Source organism: Brienomyrus brachyistius, chromosome 1, assembly GCF_023856365.1.
Source record: "Brienomyrus brachyistius isolate T26 chromosome 1, BBRACH_0.4, whole genome shotgun sequence".
NCBI classification, from domain to species: Eukaryota; Metazoa; Chordata; class Actinopteri; order Osteoglossiformes; family Mormyridae; genus Brienomyrus; species Brienomyrus brachyistius.
In genome coordinates this window covers 3,046,683-3,067,141 of record NC_064533.1, presented here as the reverse complement: position 1 = coordinate 3,067,141, position 20,459 = coordinate 3,046,683, and the positions used below count along the sequence as shown (strand labels likewise).

General features: G+C 52.1%; 1 protein-coding gene across 2 annotated transcripts in view; it reads left to right on the top strand.

Moving 5' to 3' along the window:
* reln (reelin) overlaps positions 1-20,459 on the top strand; it is a 97,853-nt gene that overhangs the window by 41,045 nt on the left and 36,349 nt on the right. For both annotated transcript variants that reach the window (XM_049019581.1, XM_049019573.1), the window contains exons 4-11: positions 10,818-10,888; positions 16,209-16,241; positions 16,430-16,508; positions 16,643-16,739; positions 16,880-16,931; positions 17,380-17,476; positions 18,157-18,397; positions 18,582-18,727. In XM_049019581.1, coding sequence (XP_048875538.1) covers positions 10,818-10,888; positions 16,209-16,241; positions 16,430-16,508; positions 16,643-16,739; positions 16,880-16,931; positions 17,380-17,476; positions 18,157-18,397; positions 18,582-18,727 — 816 coding nt within the window. The remainder of the gene's footprint in view (positions 1-10,817; positions 10,889-16,208; positions 16,242-16,429; positions 16,509-16,642; positions 16,740-16,879; positions 16,932-17,379; positions 17,477-18,156; positions 18,398-18,581; positions 18,728-20,459) is intronic.

Genomic DNA, 20,459 nt, shown 5'->3' with positions numbered 1-20,459 from the left:
TCACAAAGGCAATTTTTAGGGCATGACCAGGCTGAAGGACACCTTATCTCTCTGTGCAAAGATTGTTTTTAACCACGGCTGTCTCTTCAGTTCTTTAAGGTCACCGTCTTGCGGATCCCTGAGGCTATAAACCAGCATCTTCTGGTAGTAGCTTTTCAAAATGTTTCAAATTGAATCTCAACGAACAATGTCCTGAAATGCTGAAGGGTGTCTGCATTTCAGCTACCTGAAGCTGATTTGTTATTCTTGATGACGCCTCTTAATTATCTAGAAGCTACTGCAGTTGGGGCTACAGTGGGCCTAAGTGTCCGTAATGCATTGTGACGGTTCTGACAGTAACCGTGCCCCAGCTGTCCCTGTAGGGCACACAGACACCAAAGGCGTAAACAACAGGAGGGGTATTTGGGAGGGGAGGGGTGGTGGTTGTGACCAATAGCATTTAAAAAGAGTCTCTGTTATTGCATAAGGCTCCTAGGAGGAACATTTGCATCTGAAGGCTGCAGTTGCACCGTGTTCTTCAGTAATTAGTGGACCTTTCAGGGGGGTGGCTCATTGGACCGTCGGTCACCCAGCGGTCATCATGGTGCCCCCACCCTATCTAGTAGGGGCTCTGTCAGCGGGTGCTGCTCCGGGCTGACAGATAGCCCTCGTCTTGCCATTTTTAGACACCCATGTTATCATGTGTTCCGGACTGGCAGCTGTCATTGGAGTTTCTCCTGCGTGAAGCATCAAGGAGTACATACAGAGTAACCGCAGCACTGAAATGGATTAAATTTGACTAACAGCACATCGGGGTTAAAAAAAGGACTTGTGTAACAGATCAGCCTTGCTGCTGCCTCAAATCACAACCTTATTGATTAAGCTGTTAATTATCATCAAAGCGAATGAGTTTTCTGCCAGGTTCTGGCTGTGGCCTTTGCTGAGCTGGCGCTAATGGACCCATCATTGGCTAATGGTGTCCAGGTCCTGTGGGGGAGGGCTCAATACATCTCTGTGTGTCATGCAAAGATTCCGGTAGGTTACGAGCTGACACCGGTGCCCCATATCCAAAAGAAGAGCCCCTTCCTCCAGTCAGGAAAACTGCTCCCGATCAGTCCTGTCTGCTCGCAGCTCCCAGGGAGAAAATGTTAGGAAAATCACACAGGATAAACATTTTTGGAAGCTGCCCTGATTAGACTCCTGTCATGGCAGCTGCTTCTTGGCGGAGGACATTAATCAAGCAATTACAAAGTGTTATTTTACGGGGAGGGGGTACACGGCGATTGGAAGTGGTCCCTCATGCAGTTCAATGTATTAATCATGATTTTATTTGGGCTGAGTAAGCTATGAGTAGTTAATGGATTTTTAATTAGGATCTAAAGTGAAAGAGATGTCTGGGATGTGTCTCAGTGGAGATGCCTGGGATACTGCTTTGTGGAGATTGCTGGGATGTGGCTCAGTGGAGATTGCTGGGATGTGGCCCAGGAGTGATGGCTGTGATATGGCTCAGTGGAGATGGCTGGTATGTTGCCTCAGTGGAGATGGTTGGGATCTCGCTCTGTGGGGATTGCTGGGATACTGCTTAGTGGAGATTGCTGGGATGTGGCTCAGTAGAAATGGCTTGGATGATGCTTAGTGGAGATGGCTGGGATGCGGCTCAGTGAAGATGGCTGGGATGAGGCTCAGTGGAGATGATTGGATTTGGCTCAGTGGAGATGACTGAGATGATGCTCAGTGGATATGGCTGGGATGATGCTCAGTGAAGATGGCTGGGATGATGCTCAGTGAAGATGGCTGGGATGATGCTCAGTGAAGATGGCTGGGATGATGCTCAATGGAGATGACTGGGATGAGGCTCAGTGAAGATGGCTGGGATGAGCCTCAGTGAAGATGGCTGGGATGAGGCTCAGTGAAGATGGCTGGATGTGGCTCAGTGGAGATGGCTGGGATGATGCTCAGTGGAGATGGCTGGGATGCAGCTCAGTGGAGATAACTGAGATTAGGCTGAGTGAAGATGGTTGGGACATGGTCAGTGAATATGGCTTGGATGTGATTCAGTGGAGATGACTGGGATGCGGCTCAGTGAAGATGGCTGGGATGAGGCACAGTGGAGATGACTGGATGTGGCTCAGTGGAGATGACTGGGATGATGCTCAGTGGAGATGGCTGGGATGATGCTCAGTGGAGATGGCTGGGATTCAGCTCAGTGGAGATAGCTGAGATTAGGCTGAGTGAAGATGGTTGGGATGATGCTCAGTGAAGATGGCTGGGATGAGGCTCAGTGGAGATGACTGGGATGATGCTCAGTGGAGATGGCTGGGATGAGGCACAGTGGAGATGACTGGATGTGGCTCAGTGGAGATGACTGGGATGATGCTCAGTGGAGATGGCTGGGATGATGCTCAGTGGAGATGGCTGGGATGATGCTCAGTGGAGATAGCTGAGATTAGGCTGAGTGAAGATGGTTGGGATGATGCTCAGTGAAGATGGCTGGGATGAGGCTCAGTGGAGATGACTGGGATGATGCTCAGTGGAGATGACTGGGATGATGCTCAGTGGAGATGGCTGGGATGATGCTCAGTGAAGATGGCTGGGATGAGGCTCAGTGGAGATGACTGGGATGAGGCTCAGTGGAGATGGCTGGGATGAGGCTCAGTGGAGATGACTGGGATGATGCTCAGTGAAGATGGCTGGGATGAGGCTCAGTGGAGATGGCTGGGATGAGGCTCAGTGGAGATGGTTGGGATGATGCTCAGTGGAGATGGCTGGGATGATGCTCAGTGGAGATAGCTGAGATTAGGCTGAGTGAAGATGGTTGGGATGATGCTCAGTGAAGATGGCTGGGATGAGGCTCAGTGGAGATGACTGGGATGATGCTCAGTGGAGATGACTGGGATGATGCTCAGTGGAGATGGCTGGGATGATGCTCAGTGAAGATGGCTGGGATGAGGCTCAGTGGAGATGACTGGGATGATGCTCAGTGAAGATGGCTGGGATGAGGCTCAGTGGAGATGGCTGGGATGAGGCTCAGTGGAGATGGTTGGGATGATGCTCAGTGGAGATGGCTGGGATGAGGCTCAGTGGAGATGACTGGGATGAGGCTCAGTGAAGATGGCTGGGATGATGCTCAGTGAAGATGGCTGGGATGAGGCTCAGTGGAGATGACTGGGATGCGGCTCAGTGGAGATGGCTGGGATGAGGCTCAGTGGAGATGACTGGGATGAGGCTCAGTGGAGATGATTGGGATTTGGCTCAGTGGAGATGGCTGGGATGAGGCTCAGTGGAGATGACTGGGATGATGCTCAGTGAAGATGGCTGGGATGAGGCTCAGTGGAGATGACTGGGATGATGCTCAGTGAAGATGGCTGGGATGATGCTCAGTGGAGATGACTGGGATGAGGCTCAGTGGAGATGACTGGGATGAGGCTCAGTGGAGATGGCTGGATGCGGCTCAGTGGAGTTGGCTGGGATGATGCTCAGTGGCGATGGCTGGGATGATGCTCAGTGAATATGGCTTGGATGTGATTCAGTGGAGATGATTGGGATGCGGCTCAGTGAAGATGGCTGGGATGTGGCTCAGTGAAGATGGCTGGGATGTGGCTCAGTGGAGATGGCTGGGATGTGGCTCAGTGGAGATGACTGGGATGATGTTCAGTGAATATGGCTGGGATGATGCTCAGTGAATATGGCTTGGATGTGATTCAGTGGAGATGATTGGGATGCGGCTCAGTGAAGATGGCTGGGATGTGGCTCAGTGGAGATGACTGGGATGATGCTCAGTGGAGATGACTGGGATGATGCTCAGTGGAGATGACTGGGATGAGGCTCAGCGGAGATGACTGATTGTGGCTCAGCGGAGATGGCTGGATGTGGCTCAGCGGAGATGGCTGGGATGAGGCTCAGCGGAGATGACTGATTGTGGCTCAGCGGAGATGGCTGGATGTGGCTCAGCGGAGATGGCTGGGATGAGGCTCAGCAGAGATGGCTGGGATGCGGCTCAGTGAAGATGACTGGGATGTGGCTCAGTGGAGATGACTGGGATGATGCTCAGCGGATATGGCTGGGATGCGGCTCAGTGAAGATGACTGGGATGTGGCTCAGCGGAGATGACTGGGATGATGCTCAGCGGATATGGCTGGGATGCGGCTCAGCGGAGATGGCTGGGATGAGGCTCAGCGGAGATGGCTGGGATGCGGCTCAGTGAAGATGACTGGGATGTGGCTCAGTGGAGATGACTGGGATGATGCTCAGCGGATATGGCTGGGATGCGGCTCAGCGGAGATGGCTGGGATGCGGCTCAGTGAAGATGACTGGGATGTGGCTCAGTGGAGATGACTGGGATGATGCTCAGCGGATATGGCTGGGATGCGGCTCAGTGAAGATGACTGGGATGTGGCTCAGTGGAGATGGCTGGGATGAGGCTCAGTGGAGATGGCTGGGATTTGGCTAAGTGGAGATGACTAGATGAGGCTCAGTGGAGATGACTGGGATGAGGCTCAGTGGAGATGGCTGGGATGATGCTCAGTGGAGATGACTGGGATGAGGCTCAGCGGAGATGACTGATTGTGGCTCAGCGGAGATGGCTGGATGTGGCTCAGCGGAGATGTCTGGGATGATGATCAGCGGAGGTGACTGATTGTGGCTCAGCGGAGATGGCTGGATGTGGCTCAGCGGAGATGGCTGGGATGAGGCTCAGTGGAGATGACTGGGATGAGGCTCAGCGGAGATGACTGATTGTGGCTCAGCGGAGATGGCTGGGATGAGGCTCAGTGGAGATGGCTGGGATGCGGCTCAGTGGAGATGACTGGGATGTGGCTCAGTGGAGATGGCTGGGATTTGGCTAAGTGGAGATGACTAGATGAGGCTCAGTGGAGATGACTGGGATGAGGCTCAGTGGAGATGGCTGGGATGATGCTCAGTGGAGATGACTGGGATGAGGCTCAGCGGAGATGACTGATTGTGGCTCAGCGGAGATGGCTGGATGTGGCTCAGCGGAGATGGCTGGGATGATGCTCAGCGGAGATGACTGATTGTGGCTCAGCGGAGATGGCTGGATGTGGCTCAGCGGAGATGGCTGGGATGAAGCTCAGCGGAGATGGCTGGGATGCGGCTCAGTGGAGATGACTGGGATGAGCCTCAGCGGAGATGACTGATTGTGGCTCAGCGGAGATGGCTGGGATGAGGCTCAGTGGAGATGGCTGGGATGCGGCTCAGTGGAGATGACAGGGATGCGGCTCAGTGGAGATGGCTGGGATGTGGCTCAGCGGAGATGGCTGGAATGAGGCTCAGCGGAGATGGCTGGGATGCGGCTCAGTGAAGATGACTGGGATGTGGCTCAGTGGAGATGACTGGGATGATGCTCAGCGGATATGGCTGGGATGCGGCTCAGTGAAGATGACTGGGATGTGGCTCAGTGGAGATGGCTGGGATGAGGCTCAGTGAAGATGGCTGGGATGAGGCTCAGTGGAGATGACTGGGATGAGGCTCAGTGGAGTTGGCTGGATGTGGCTCAGTGGAGATGGCTGGGATGATGCTCAGTGGAGATGGCTGGGATGAGGCTCAGTGGAGATGGCTGGGATGAGGCTCAGTGGAGATGACTGGGATGAGGCTCAGTGAAGATGGCTGGGATGAGGCTCAGTGGAGATGACTGGGATGAGGCTCAGTGGAGATGACTGGGATGTGGCTCAGTGTAGATGGCTGGATGTGGCTCTGGAGATGGCTGGGATGCGGCTCAGTGGAGATGGCTGAGATGAGGCTGAGTGAAGATGCCTGGGACATGGTCAGTGAATATGGCTTGGGTGTGGCTCAGTGGAGATGACTGGGATGATGCTCAGTGAAGATGGCTGGGATGAGGCTCAGTGGAGATGACTGGGATGATGCTCAGTGAAGATGGCTGAGATGTGGCTCAGTGGAGATTTATGGGATGTGACTCAGTAGAGATGGCTGGGATGTGGCTTGGTGAAGATGGTTAGAATGTCACTCGTGTGTGTGTGTGTGTGTGTGTGTGTGTGTGTGTGTGTGAAAGAGAAAGAGAGAGAGAGAATTAAATATATATTACATTGTGGGGACCAAATAGTGGCTGCACACTAATCTTCTATGTCTGACATGCGTGAGCACAGAAGGGTGTGGGTTTGTCTTCATATTGGCCCCGCCCATACACATTTCACTGACTCACACCCCCGACCTGTTAAGGTGTGGATTCTCGAATAGAGTGGGTTAATGGTTTTAACTGCTGCAAACATTCTGACTGTGTCTCTGGTATGTTCTGGTATCTTCTGGCATGCTTGCTATCTGCTAGATCCGTGCAGAGAGGGCAAAGACAGCAGGCTGGCCCCCATTTAGTAAATATTTAAGCACCTTGTTCCTACATGAGCCCCCCTCTTCATTACATGCATGTTTTATTCATAAATACCAAATCCAGATTAGTCTTTAATCACTTCTGAAATATGGATGTAATTACCAGGTTTTTTTTGCCTTTCATGTGCCCCCCCCCCCCCCCCCCCCCCCCATCCCTTGTAATCGCTGCACAGGAGGTACTTACAGATTAATGATGGCCGCCTTCATTATTTATGTGGCGAGATGAATGTTTAAATGCCTTGATACTCATAAAACCTGCGGGTGGGAGGGTTGGGCTGTGGAGGGGCTTTGCACACCGGGTGCTTTAATTAAATCTGCACGGTGCCTGGATGCAGCTTTTATGCTGATGTCTGTTGACAACAAGTGGAGCTGTATGGGTATATTTCTTTTTGCTTTCTGACACCCATCCAGTAATGAAACCGTCCCACATTCCAAACAGGGAGGGGCTCAGATCATGCATCTTACTACCATTTTTAATTTCACCTGTATTTCGGGAGCGATGCCGTCACACAAACCCGAGCTTGAAAATATTCATGCCACGCTCCACATTCTGCCACGTAAAACTAATTTAAATGACGCGTTTTTAAAATAAGAACCTCGGGGACAGAAAGGAGGGATGGAGCACCGTTGTCACTCGCGATGTGGGTGTCGCCTGGACACAGAAGGTGATTATTCCACACGTCCTGTAATTAGCACCCTGCCACTGAGGATCTGGGCGTTCGTCCTGCGGCAATCTGGGTTTGGTAAGAAAAAAAAATTGTGAAAGAGCTGGGATCTTTACACTCTACGGCGCACCTGAGAGTCTCTGTGCCGGCGTGGAACCCGAAGTGGAACATGCAGAACATGTAGAACATGCAGAACATTCCCCCAAGCCCCCAGAAACTCAACTGATGTGTCAGATACATTACCCATCATGCATTTGGGCATCCAGAAGCCATTGACAGATTGTTTGTGGGGCAGTACTGCGCCCCCACCTGGCCGGGTGAAGCACTATAGGCGGCTGTCCTCCAAGCATAACGAGCCCGACTCGTTGCCGCTTTAATGAGGGACTCTGAACAGCAGATGGCTGCTTGTAATATTCATCCGTGATGCACTGTGAATATTTTACGGTCCGCCTGTAGTTATGGAGTCCCATTCCGCCTCCGCCATGCTGCTCCGTCATTTAAATCCCCAAAAGCAGGGAGCCTGCAGCTCAGCTCACGTTTAGCTTCACGTCGGGCGGGGGTGGATTTAGGGCGGCGCGTCGCTGTTTATCACCATAAGGGTACCTGCCAGTGACACCCCATTAAAATCGATAAGGCCCCTAGATGAACATTATGAGACCTTGGCGACAGGGGGGTGGTGGGGGCCACTCCACTGCGCGAGTCCAAGTGGGGCTCGTGTTCCCACTGCTCACTGGCCCGTTTGCGCTTTGCTCGGGTGCTGGTGTCTCATTTTAGTGTTCTGTCCCAGATGCTTGTGAGTTGGGGGGGGGGAGTTATGGGGGACGGCACAGGTGCCTGTATTTGTTGTAAAACTGCTCGATGAGATTAATGTATTTGCGAGACAGAGACAGAGAGCAAACCCCCTTCCCCCACCCTCCCACAACCCCTAGATTAATACTGGGGGCACATTACCCTGTGTCCCTGACTGGGGGGGGTCACAGAGCCTTCTCTGTGCTCCCCACATTACGCATACGCGTAAATAGTCTGTCTGATTCAGCTTCGTTATTCGTGATTGATGCCATTCATCTTGTCCACAAGGCCTCGTTTACCTGCCACAGGTTTTGGGGGGGCTAGAATAGAGACTGGCTGGGGAGGGGACCAGAGCCTGAACTAAATATTCTACGGAACATGCCGGTGCCACCTCCCCCACCTTGTAAGCTTGAACATTTATACAGCTAATGGGATGTGTTGATGCACATTGAGTGTATTCTGTCTCGGAATGATTGTATTTGTGTTGATTATTATCCTATAACCGTGCATCTAGGAGAGAACTGCAGCCACAGCAGCCTCATTGCGGCTTCCCAGTGGCATTCCTCCACCCCTCCATTCATAGAAACATCATCCATCCACGGCCCAGGGGTTACGGCTTAGCAGGCATTGCAAGCCGGCTTTCAGTTCCCTTGGCAAACTTGAACGTTGACCCTGTCCGCAGAGTTGGCGGGGTCCACCATTTCACCTGCTGTGTTCAGCCCTCAGCAGAAAGATGCCTTTGCGAGACGTAGGTGACCGTGCTCCGACAGCTACTGACCTCCTCACTGGCTTGTAAACGCCCTCGTTTGCTGTTTCCATGGTAATATTTATAAAGGTTCACTGTCGTGGTCATTGACCAGCTGAAATAAGTAAATATTTTCTCCTGGAAGAAGTCCATGCAGTATTTAGTTGGGTTCATGGTACACCCTAGGTGGTGTAACTAAATCCGTCAGGTTGCTGAGAAACCAGTTTTTCGACCCATCATAACGGATTATTGCATAACCTCATGTTCTCTTCCAGTTTATACCAGCCACAGGATTTGTGTTTTTGGAACTGGGTCCAGTCCAGCCACTCCAGTGCTCTATTGCAGGTGGGACAGGGGCAGGAATACTAATCTTCAGGACTGGTTTGTTGTATTGTTTCTAAACTGGGCACAGTGGTGCAACACTGTTGCCTCATACCTCCGGGACCAGCGTTCGCGTCTCCGTCGTGGTTCCACGTGTGTGGAGTTTGCATGTTCTCCCCATGTCGTCGTGGGGTTTCCTCCGGGTACTCCGGTTTCCCTCCTCAGTCCAAAAACATGCTGAGGCTAATTGGAGTTACAAGGTTGCCTGTAGGTGTGAGTGGTGTCTGAATGAATGGTGTTGAGTGTGTCCTGCGATGGGTTGTTGCCCCATCCTGGGTGGTTCCCCACCTTCTGCCCCATTGCCTACTGGGTCGGTTCCAAACCCCACTACAACCCCAAATAGGACAAACAGTTACAGAAGATAGATGAATGGATGGATAAAGTAGGGATGTGTGTTTGGCAGCATATATGGAATCTTGATGACTGTGGGTTCTGCCTTGTGTTTGCGTGCCTGTTTTCTGAACATTTCCCTGAAAATTTTCCCAGATGACTGTTAAATTCCATAAAACAAATCCGGAAGGAGCTGCCCAGGGAATCACAATGTCCAAACATCTATTATCTTTGTTTTTGAGTCATCTTAAAGTGAGACCCAGTAATTGTGTGTGTCTGTGTGTGTGTGTGTGTGTGTGTGTTTATGTGTGTGTCTGTGTGTCTGTGTGTGTGTGTGTGTGTGTGTGTGTGTGTGTGTTTATGTGTGTGTCTGTGTGTCTGTGTGTGTGTGTGTGTGTGTGTGTGTGTGTGTGTGTGTGTGTGTTTGGTTTATGGGTGTTTTTACTCTCCAGTGAATCTGTCCCACACACAATGAGGTTTGAGTCATAAGTAATGCTTTTTCTAGTTTTATATTTTTTTAAACTTGTCTTTACTACATTTCCCAGACCTCCCTGTAGCTGTGTGAGGCACGGTACCCAAATGTTTGTGCACATGTGTATGACGGTAAAGGCTGCCTTCTGAAGCATGGCCTGCTCCTGCTAGTCTGCTACCCCTTTGCTGTAAGACCCTCTGTCTGAACTCCTGAAGTCTTCCAGACCCCCCCAGCCCTGGCCACTTTGGATGGCCAGAGCCGTGTTTGCAGACCACTACTCGAGGGCCTGGGTGACGTCGCGTCTGCCGAGGGGGTTGGGGGGGAGGGGGGCCTTTCCCCCAGGTCCCTGCAGCTGTTACAGCAGGACGGGATGCAGCCAAAACAGGACACGCACCCCGACTCAAACACAGATGGAAATTTGTAACAAGCAAAAAGTTGTTGCACTTTTATTTTTATTTTCTAAGCGATTTCAGTTTTAATGTTTGTCTCAATGTGATGTCAGATGTTGCCAAACTGGCTTTGTATAGAAATACCAGCAAACACGAACACATATTAATGTGTGTGTGTGTGTGGGTGTATGCGTGCGTGTGCGTGCGAGTGTGAGTGTGTCACACACATTTCCATCTTGGTCGGGATTCTCATCTCTGTAAATATTCGGTAGTTCCTTCAGGTTACAAGCCTCCTGGGCCAGAATAAAACTTATTAATCATTTTGAAATCATCGTCTTGACTGAGTTTGCAGGGCAATATTTTCCAGCTTTTTCGATGCAACTGAACTTCTCTGCTCTTCTATGCTGAGATCCTTTCCCTCGTTCTCTGCAGTCTCCTCTCTTCCTGTGGTGAAATCTTGTACCTCCTCTCCTCTCCTCTCTTCTCTCACCATTTCTTTGTCCCGATACAGCAGTAAAGCACACGCATCTCATGCTGAATTTTTATTTCTCTCACAGCAAATTAAGTGACATCTGCTGCATTAGTCTCCATTTTTGGTGGAGGGCTTGTAAGGTTCTCGCTGTAGGTTGATGTTGATCTCTCTTTCTCTCGCTCTCTGTCTCCCTCTCCCCTGCTCCCTCTTTCCCTCTGTTCCTCCCGGTCTTTCCTAGGGTCACTGCTACGTATCGAGGACAGATCCTCTTCAAGGACGCTCTGGCCCAGCAGCTATGCGAGCAGGGAGGTGAGACGCTTGTCGTCTGTGGATTGCCAATGGGGCTGGGACCCAGCCGGTCATCTCCATGCCTTCATCCCGCACTGTGTGCTTTGGATACATGTGTTTAATATCACCAAGGCAGCCATTGCCCATAAAAATGCTGTGATTTGGATATTTATCTCTTTTGGCTAAAGATAAATTTTACACAGTTATTTGCTTGTATTATCCCTGATACTAAACAGATGAACAGAAAGCAAATATCCCCCTGAGGAAAATCCTGTCTGTTTCCAAACTGTTTTTGTAACCTTAGTGACTGATTCACCCAAGACGCACCGTTGACTTTGCCTGGAGTGCACATACTTCATATGATGGCTGCGTGCCATGAGAGGGTGCCATTTCGAAGCACAGTCCTATGCTCATTAGTAAGGGCACGGATACCCGGGCAGATTCAGGGGGCCCAGCACTTTACAGGGGCCCGACCCAGGGGCGCAGTAGGTGCACGGATACCCTGGCAGATCGAGGGGGCCCAGCACTTTACAGGGGCCCCACCCAGGGGTGCAGTAGGGGCACGGATACCCTGGCAGATCGAGGGGGCCCAGCACTTTACAGGGGCCCCACCCAGGGGCACAGTAGGGGCACAGATACCCCGGCAGATTCAGGGGGCCCAGCACTTTACAGGAGCCCTACACAGGGGTACAGTAGGGGCACGGATACCTTAGGTTGGAGAATGAGGTGGAGCCTAATGCTACAGTCATCCACCAGGAAAGGAATGGGACAGAACTCCACCCCCACTGATAGGAAGCTTGAAGCCTAGAATGCCTTGTAAAGGGAGGGGCAAAAAGAGCCAAGAGGTATTCAGAGTTGGGGGGGCCTCTTCAGCTCCGGGGCTGTGGCTGGGGCAGAATCGCGTGGTAGCCATGCTCTGGGTTGTGATGCGGGCACACAGCTTTTGTCTCCTCTTAGAGGCCCAGGATGGGAAGGAGAGCAGGGTGCGAATTTTAGAGTGGGGGGAGAGCGATTGGAAGCGGCAGCGCGAGGGAGAGAGCAAAGCGGAGGGCAGCGGAGCTGTAAATCCTTGGCGGCGGTGATGAGAGCGGAGAGGGGCGTCGGCGTTAATGAGAAATGTGAAGGCCGTAAATCGGCTGAGTGGCAGTAGCAGCAGGGAAGATCAAACACCATAAAAAATGTACGTGTGCTGGGGCGGGGGTCTTATCGGCGGACTCATTCCTGGACGGCAAATAATATGTCACTTATTTTTGTGGCGAAATGCTGTCAAGGAATTTAAATTACAAATGAGGTGATGCTGTGCTGCGGGTAAAACAGCCAGGGAAGTCGGCGGTGGGGCGGGGGATTAGGGGTATGAGTGTGCACACACTGCACCAGCTCCGTGGCTGCTGTGTGTGTGTGTGTGTGTGTGTGTGTGTGTGTGTGTACGTACATGTGAGGTATAATCTGATGGCGATAGTCCTGATGCCACATAACTGCAGAAACATGGGGTTTAGGAAGGGGGCGGGGCCACCACCATGCATGGTCACAGAAGCTGTACCATGAGAGCGGGGGCTGGTGCCGGGTTTTACATGTGTCAGCGGCCACCTTCTGCCAATCAGCTTGGGCATAGCACAGAGCCAATCACAGGCCGCTTTACATGTGGGGCATGTTACTAAGTACAGGATTGGAACCTACCTTATGTCATGCAGCTCCTCCTCAGTCCGGATTTTAGAAGTAGCTATCATTACTGTATAAACTGTCCTCAAAAGATGAATTGCATTCAGAAAAGCAGAAGGGAGCTTTGGCGAATAGGCTACCAAAGTACAAGGTGACTTTTCTCACCTGGGGGGGTCAGAAGGGGTCGAGGGAACAGGCAGATGGAATGAGTCTTTTATCAGCAACAGAGAGATGCAGCTTCTAGCAGTTATCGTTAAAGACGTTAAAGCCCCCGCACCCCAGCCCCCCCTAGTATGACAGGAGGAGGTGGGGGGTGGGGGGCAGCTTTGGCTTCTCTGGATCGTTGGCAGTCAGTCTGTGAGTTACGGTCCTTTCCCTTCCAGATTGTTCCGCTGAGTTTTTCTGAGGTCTCCCGTCCATCTTGTCTCCATGTGCGGTTCCGCTCCTCGGACCCAGTGTGATAAAATGTGTGTGTGGGGGGGCTCGGGTGTAGGTGGGTGGCCATACATTACAGCCTGGTCTGACGCTATTGCCCCCCCCCCACCACTCTGACCGTGACACACCTCTGGGCTCCTCTCATCTCCACTGGCTTCGTAAATCAGCCCTTTATAGCTCCAGTGGGACAGATGGATGGTCCCGTTCACAGATAACTCCTGGGGGGGCGTCAATCGGCTGGGGCCCGCCACGCTGTCCCCGCGACACCGCTGCCATCCTTCATCTCTCAGGGACCTTGAGAGGCATCAGAGGTCCAATCTGTGAAACCCAGCTTGAATTTACTGCCCTGCTTTGGAATGGCGGAAGAGTCTCTGATCACCAGCCCCTCCAGCTGGACCACAAGCTGAAGGAAATGAATCAGGCTCCTGCCTGAGTGCCTGTACATGCACTTATCTGCATGCGCTGACTCACTCAAACAGCTCAAGACACATTCATGGCCAGATTAAGAGTATAAAGTGCCCTGGACAACAGGATGCATGACGTCAGAAATCCTGCCGTCTAACGGAGAGAAATGTCACATAGACTTTTCAGTGATTATCATATTAGAAGGACTGTATACAGTCATGTTAAATATATTATATATTAAATCATATTAACTTGTTAAATGATATTCGTAAATAGGATGGTGTGTGTTAGGGGGGGTCGCCATGCTTAGTGACCCCCTCGCCACCGAGAGGACGTAGCGCCCCTGAGCAAGTGCCATTTAGTTAATCTGGGCTAGCCGCCTAGTTTAACAGCCTTACTCACCTCTTGGAGTCCCATACCCTCTGAGAGTCACACATCCTCAGAGAGTCACACACCCTCTGAGAGTCACACATCCTCAGAGAGACCCACACCCTCTGAGAGTCACGCATCCTCAGAGAGTCACACACCCTCTGAGAGTCACACATCCTCAGAGAGACCCATACCCTCTGAGAGTCACACATCCTCAGAGAGACCCATACCCTCTGAGAGTCACACATCCTCAGAGAGACCCACACCCTCTGAGAGTCACACATCCTCAGAGAGACCCACACCCTCTGAGACTCACATCCTTTAAGAATCCCACACCCTCTGAGACTCACATCCTTTAAGAATCCCACACCCTCTGAGAGTCACACTTCCTCAGAGAGTCCCACACCCTCTGAGAGTCACACATCCTCAGAGTCCCACACCCTCTGAGAGTCACACTTCTTCAGAGAGTCCCACACCCTCTGAGACTCACATCCTTTAAGAATCCCACACCCTCTGAGAGTCACACTTCCTCAGAGAGTCCCACACCCTCTGAGAGTCACACATCCTCAGAGTCCCACACCCTCTGAGAGTCACACATCCTCAGAGACTCCCATACCCTCTGAGAGTCCCACACCCTCAGAGAAACTCAATTCCTCCGAGAGTCCCACCTTCTCAAAGACTCTGACATGATCAGTGTCCCACTTCCTCAGGGAGTCCCACACCCTCAGACAGTTCCACATCCTCAGAGAGTCCCACGCCCTCAGACAGTTCCACATCCTCAGAGAGTCCCACATCCTCTTAGAATTGCACATCATCAAAGAGTATGTCATTCTCCAAAAGCCACACATCCTTTGAGAGTCCTTCAAGTTTCTCAATCTTTCGAGAATCCCACATCCTCAGCGATACCCCCCCCTGCCCTCAGTGCCACTTCATCCCAGCAAAATTAAGCAAAATCAGACTCGCAGAGCCTGTGAGCTTCTGCCGCTGGTCTGCGGGAGTGCTCAGATCTGAGGCTATCCTAGGGGTATGAAGGTATCGGCCAGATTCAGCTGTTTGAAGAGGGAATAATAGTGCCCCCTTGTGGTAGAGCTGCAGATAATTTGGGATTATTTTTCCACCTGAATCTATGTAGAATTTTAGTCAGAAGCCTGGATATAGCTACCTTTAATGCACTTTCATTTTAGCTGTCTTATTCACCTACTAGGAGACAGGCCTCAAGTCAATGAAGTGATACATGTCAAATACTGCGGTGACCAAGAGAAAGGCTCAGTATCTCAAACTTTTCTCAAATTTTAGACTCTTCAAATTAACCCCTTTTGCTTCAATGGCAGCATTGCAGACTCAGCATTCTTACAACCAGCTTCCACATGTAGCCACCTGGGATGCTTCTCCAACAGCCCTGAAGGAGTTTCCCCAAGTTCTGGGCACTGGTTGGATCCCTTGGTCTTTCTCTTCAACCTGACTCATCCCAAAACCAGAACTATAGGGTTTAGGTTGGGAGATTGAGGGGGTCAGGTCATCTGTCACAGCGCTGCATCTCTTTGCTTATTCACAGGATAATACAGAACTTACATAAGCTCCAGGTGCGCATTGGGTCATTATCTTTTCAGTAAGTGTGTTTTGACTTTTGCCTGGTACTGTGAGTACAGATAGCCCTCTCCGCTGACTATCAGAGAGTAATGCTGAATGTTAAGTTGCTCAGTTGCTATAACAGCATCATAAGCTGTGGGCATTAGTAGGCAGTGGTAGCAGAAGTGATAACGGATGTGTAAATGAGGAAAAAAGATGGATTTTAGCTGTCAGAAGGAGGAGAGACAGTCACGCAGAGGGTATACAGAGACTATGAGAATTTAGGATGCCCTAACAAGGTTGGCTAATCCTCTTCATGACACCATGACTTGCTAACTGACAGGAAGTGATTATGAACAACAGGAAATGATGTCAAAAGGAGCTTAGAGGTTTCACAGATTATTAGCAATAATGCTCCAAAATGGACCCTACAGTTCCGTGAAATTCCAGCACCTCCCTCAGCCAGAATGTTTTTTTTTTTGAATCCCCTCCTACACCCCCCTCCACTGCAGGAGCCTGATATCCGGACAGTAAGGGATGTCGTGCAGGATTACATCAGAAACACTCTCCGGGTTAATCTTGGGGGTGGGGTATGGGGGGGGGGGGGGGTATAGGCAGGCTTACCGGACTTTGAGACCGGATCTGGCTTAGAGTGGAGATGAATCAGCTGTGCGGCTTACCGTAACTTGAGCACGCTTATCGGATTAGGCCTACTTGGATCAGCCCCCAACATGTTCCACCTGTTACCTGCTGTGCCCCCTCTTTAAATACTGTTGCGTAGGCTGATTGAGGAAACGCATGTATTAACCATGCTGCGTTGAGGCCCGATGCTCCCTGAGGTGTGGCCCCACCCCCCTCTGCCCCCCCTACAGTGTGGTGATGTTGTTCTCTGCTTGTGTTCCAGCTCCCACGGAGTCCCCGGTCAGGCCTGCGTTGGGTAAGTTCACTCAACATTGCTAAACACGGGGCCAGCTGTACCGCGCTGTCGCAGAATAACAAAATGTAGTTCTTTACTTTTTTTTGCGTACCAACCTAAACGCAATGACTAATTAACATAATAAACTAAAAGTGGAACAATAGATTTTAAAGGTTTTTTCTCCCCGGACCCTCCCTGACCTCGCACAGCTGAGATCCACACGAATCACGCCATCCTTCGTGACGACTTTGACTCCGGCCAGCTGGGGGCTGTGGACCCGAATCTCTGGTGAGGCGTTTATGTTTACATTCATTGGCATTTAGGTTTGTCCTCCTTAGAGTTTCGCCTCCGTTTGACCTGCCCCCCCCCCCCCCCCCCAAAAAAAAAATCCCCTCCACTATTCACCCCCTGACCTTGTTCAGGTCCGAGTGCAGCAACTGTGATGTGGGCGAGCAGTGTGGAGTCCTCATACACGGCAAGGCGGTCATGTTCTGCGAGCCCTTCGGACAGAGGGAGCTGGTACTGTCCTGCCGCCCCGGTTACACAGAACCGCACGGCTGGGTTCCAACCATTTACAACATAGCAGACACACACACACATGTAAGAGTGGAGGGTGTGTGACTGAGGCGGGCTGACCTCCATGTGTCTGTCCCCAACAGATCACCGTGCCCCTGAACACCAGCATGGCATCAGTCCTGCAGTTTGCCCTGGGTGAGTATGTCCAACAGAAGTCCTGGCTGGTCTGTATATGTAGCTTTCTGAGATGCACATTCCTGCAGCCCTGGAGCCGCCTCGACATACTGGCATGACTTATGCTCGTATAAATTCGAATTTAGTGATCATTAACACGCCACCGCACACAGTGCGCAACAACGGCTTGTGCACCATACAGGATGCTAACCAGGGTGGGGCCATTTCACCTGCCAGGCTGGGGGGTTCACTTGCCGTTTCCGTGGTGATCCTTCCTGTCCTGGGCTCCGCCCCTTCCCCCGCTGCAGGTCAATGGGGTGCCTTCGTGCTCCAGTCTGAGATCCATCGGCTGTGGGTTTAGCTACAAATGAACTGGGCACCTTTTAGACACTGACTCTCCGGTTGTGATTCCCTCCACCCCGAGGTCCTGTCAGCCCAGCGTGACTCACTCCAGCTTCCCTTCTGGCAGGTTCTGGCCTCTGCCGCTTCAGTTACTCGGATCCCCGCATCACCGTCTCCTTCAGTCTCAATGGCTCTGATGACTGGTTCGCCTTGGACTGGATCAGGTTGGTTTTCCCTCTTTTCTTCCTTCATCCTGTGCTCTCTACTCTCCCTCTTCTGTCCTCCCCTTGTACCTTTTCTCCTCCTCTAATCCTCTACCCCCCATTCGACCTTTTCTCCTGTCATCTGCCCATCTCCCCTTGTCTCACCTGTCCCCTTCGCCTTCTGCACATGCCCCCCCATTCGTCTTTGCTCTCCTCCTTTCCCTGCACTCTCACTTCTTCTTTGTTTTCCCTGCATGTTTTCTGCTATCGTCATGGCTACATCTGAGATCACGTGACTACACCGGCACACCAGACATGCATTTTGTCTGTGGGTTCCTTGACTTGCTGAATTGAAGAGTGCATTTCCAAAACGTACCCAGTCCTTTTTTGTTGTGTATGAGATGAGACCGCCAATGAGCTGAAGTCAGGCTTCCTCATCATATGTCACAGTGTTGGGAACCAAAACTCAACCAGTCCTCATGTAATCCAAAGAACTTACATAAAATGTTCTTAAACATGTATTCTGTGGGCTGAGTGAGTTATTGTGATTTTCTCTTTGATTTATGTGGTGAAAACAACTAAAAGGAATGTGTTTGAGGCTGGAGTGCTGAACTGAACAAAGACAATAATAGGATGGTGCTAGTAGCTGCACCATGTGTTTTTAAATCTCATGAATGCTCCCCCCCCCCCACACCCTACAGAGCCCCCACCAACCGCAGCACAGTAGTACACCTAGTCCCCCTCCCCGTCCAGGCCCGTGGAGAGGGAGTGCGTCTCCGCTGGGCCCAGGAGCCACAGCCTGGCCCCGAAGGTTATGAATCCTGCTGGGGGCTGGATAACGTGCTGCTGGTGAACGCGGCTCACCGGCCCCCCCTGCTGGAGGAGAACCTGGACCCACCCGATACTGCCAACTGGCTCTTTTTCCCAGGGGCCACTGTCAAGGTGCAATTTTCCTGGAGCGTAGAACGTTGTTTGACGCTGATTTGATTTCTGCACTAGACGGAAGCAGGGCCTTAAGCCCCATGATACTGATATTAGCTATCATTCCTGGATCCTGAAAATGCTTAAACAGATGCCGGATATGCTCCTGGGCTTTGTGACGCCTGTGAACTTCTCTGGCTTTCAGCATGCCTGCCAGTCGGAGGGGAACGCTCTGTATTTCCATGGCAACGAGGCAGGGGGGCCCAGCTTCGCCTCTACCCGTGACATCGACCTGCATCGTGAGGAGGGCCGCACCTACGAGGAAGAGGAATTTGAGATCCCCCCTGTCGGGTAAGCCGGCGGACACTGAACACAGGTGCTAAGGCAGCGTTCCGTGGTGCTGGAACACGCCGGCTGACACTGAACACGGGCCCTAAGGCAGCGTTCCGTGGTGCTGGAACACGCCGGCTGACACTGAACACAGGCCCTAAGGCAGCGTTCCGTGGTGCTGGAACACTCCGACTGACACTGAACACGGGCCCTAAGGCAGCGTTCTGCAGTGCTGGAACACGCCGGCTGACACTGAACACGGGCCCTAAGGCAGTGTTCTGCAGTGCTGGAACATGCCGGCTGACACTGAACACGGGCCCTAAGGCAGCGTTCCGCTGTGCTGGAACACGCCGGCTGACACTGAACACAGGCCCTAAGGGAGCGTTCCGCGGTGCTGGAACACGCCGGCTGACACTGATCATGGGCCCTAAGGCAGCGTTCTGCAGTGCTGGAACACGCCGGCTGACACTGAACACGGGCCCTAAGGGAGCGTTCCGCGGTGCTGGAACACGCCGGCTGACTCTGAACACTGAACACGGGCCCTAAGGTAGCGTTCTGCAGTGCTGGAACACGCCGGCTGACACTGAACACGGGCCCTAAGGCAGCGTTCCGCTGTGCTGGAACACGCCGGCTGACACTGAACACGGGCCCTAAGGCAGTGTTCCGCGGTGCTGGAAAACGCCGGCTGACACTGAACACGGGCCCTAAGGCAGCGTTCCGCTGTGCTGGAACACGCCGGCTGACACTGAACACGGGCCCTAAGGGAGCGTTCCGCTGTGCTGGAACACGCCGGCTGACACTGAACACGGGCCCTAAGGCAGCGCTCCGCTGTGCTGGAACACGCCGGCTGACACTGAACACGGGCCCTAAGGCAGCGTTCCGTGGTGCTGGAAAACGCCGGCTGACACTGAACACAAACCTTAAGGCTGCATTCCGCGGTGCCGGAACACACCGGCTGACACTGAACACGGGTATTAAAGCAGCGTTCCGCTTTGCTGTAACACGTCGGCTGACACTGAACACGGGCGCTAAGGCAGCGTTCCGTGGTGCTGGAAAACGCCGGCTGACACTGAACACAAACCTTAAGGCTGCATTCCGCGGTGCCGGAACACACCGGCTGACACTGAACACGGGTATTAAAGCAGCGTTCCGCTTTGCTGTAACACGTCGGCTGACACTGAACACGGGCGCTAAGACAGCATTCATAGCTGATCCCTGTACACATCTGGTTTTTATCCAAGACATTCCTGCAGCTACAGAAATTTTAGAGCTGAATGTGGTGGTTCTTACTTTACCTCGAGTAAGACCTGCATGTGGAGACTTACTGCCTTTATCTAGAGGCCAGCAGGGGGGTGAATACATAGGTGGGGTCATAGATGGAAGCTGATTGGCCCCCTCCCCCACCATTCTCCGATTCAAACATATCATTGGCTAATGATAAGGATAGCCCCTCTGTGTGAATTGTGCTCCCAGTTATGCTCCCCAACTTAAAAGAATTGTACAATTGTGCCTGGATTCCAGTGATGCACCAGACATGCATCCAGGCTCCTAGGGCCCCAAAACTCCCGCCATTGCTTGTTGTTCATTGCCTCACCTCGTCTTCCACGCCAGGCATGAGTAATCACGGTGACAGGTGCTGAGACAAAGCGGTCTCTGATTTGCCGGGACGTCGATGTTTGGAAACAGGGTGGCCAGCGGTTGGGGGGGGGGATGAGGCAGCTGACAAGCCTCTGACACGGCCAGACCGTCGCTC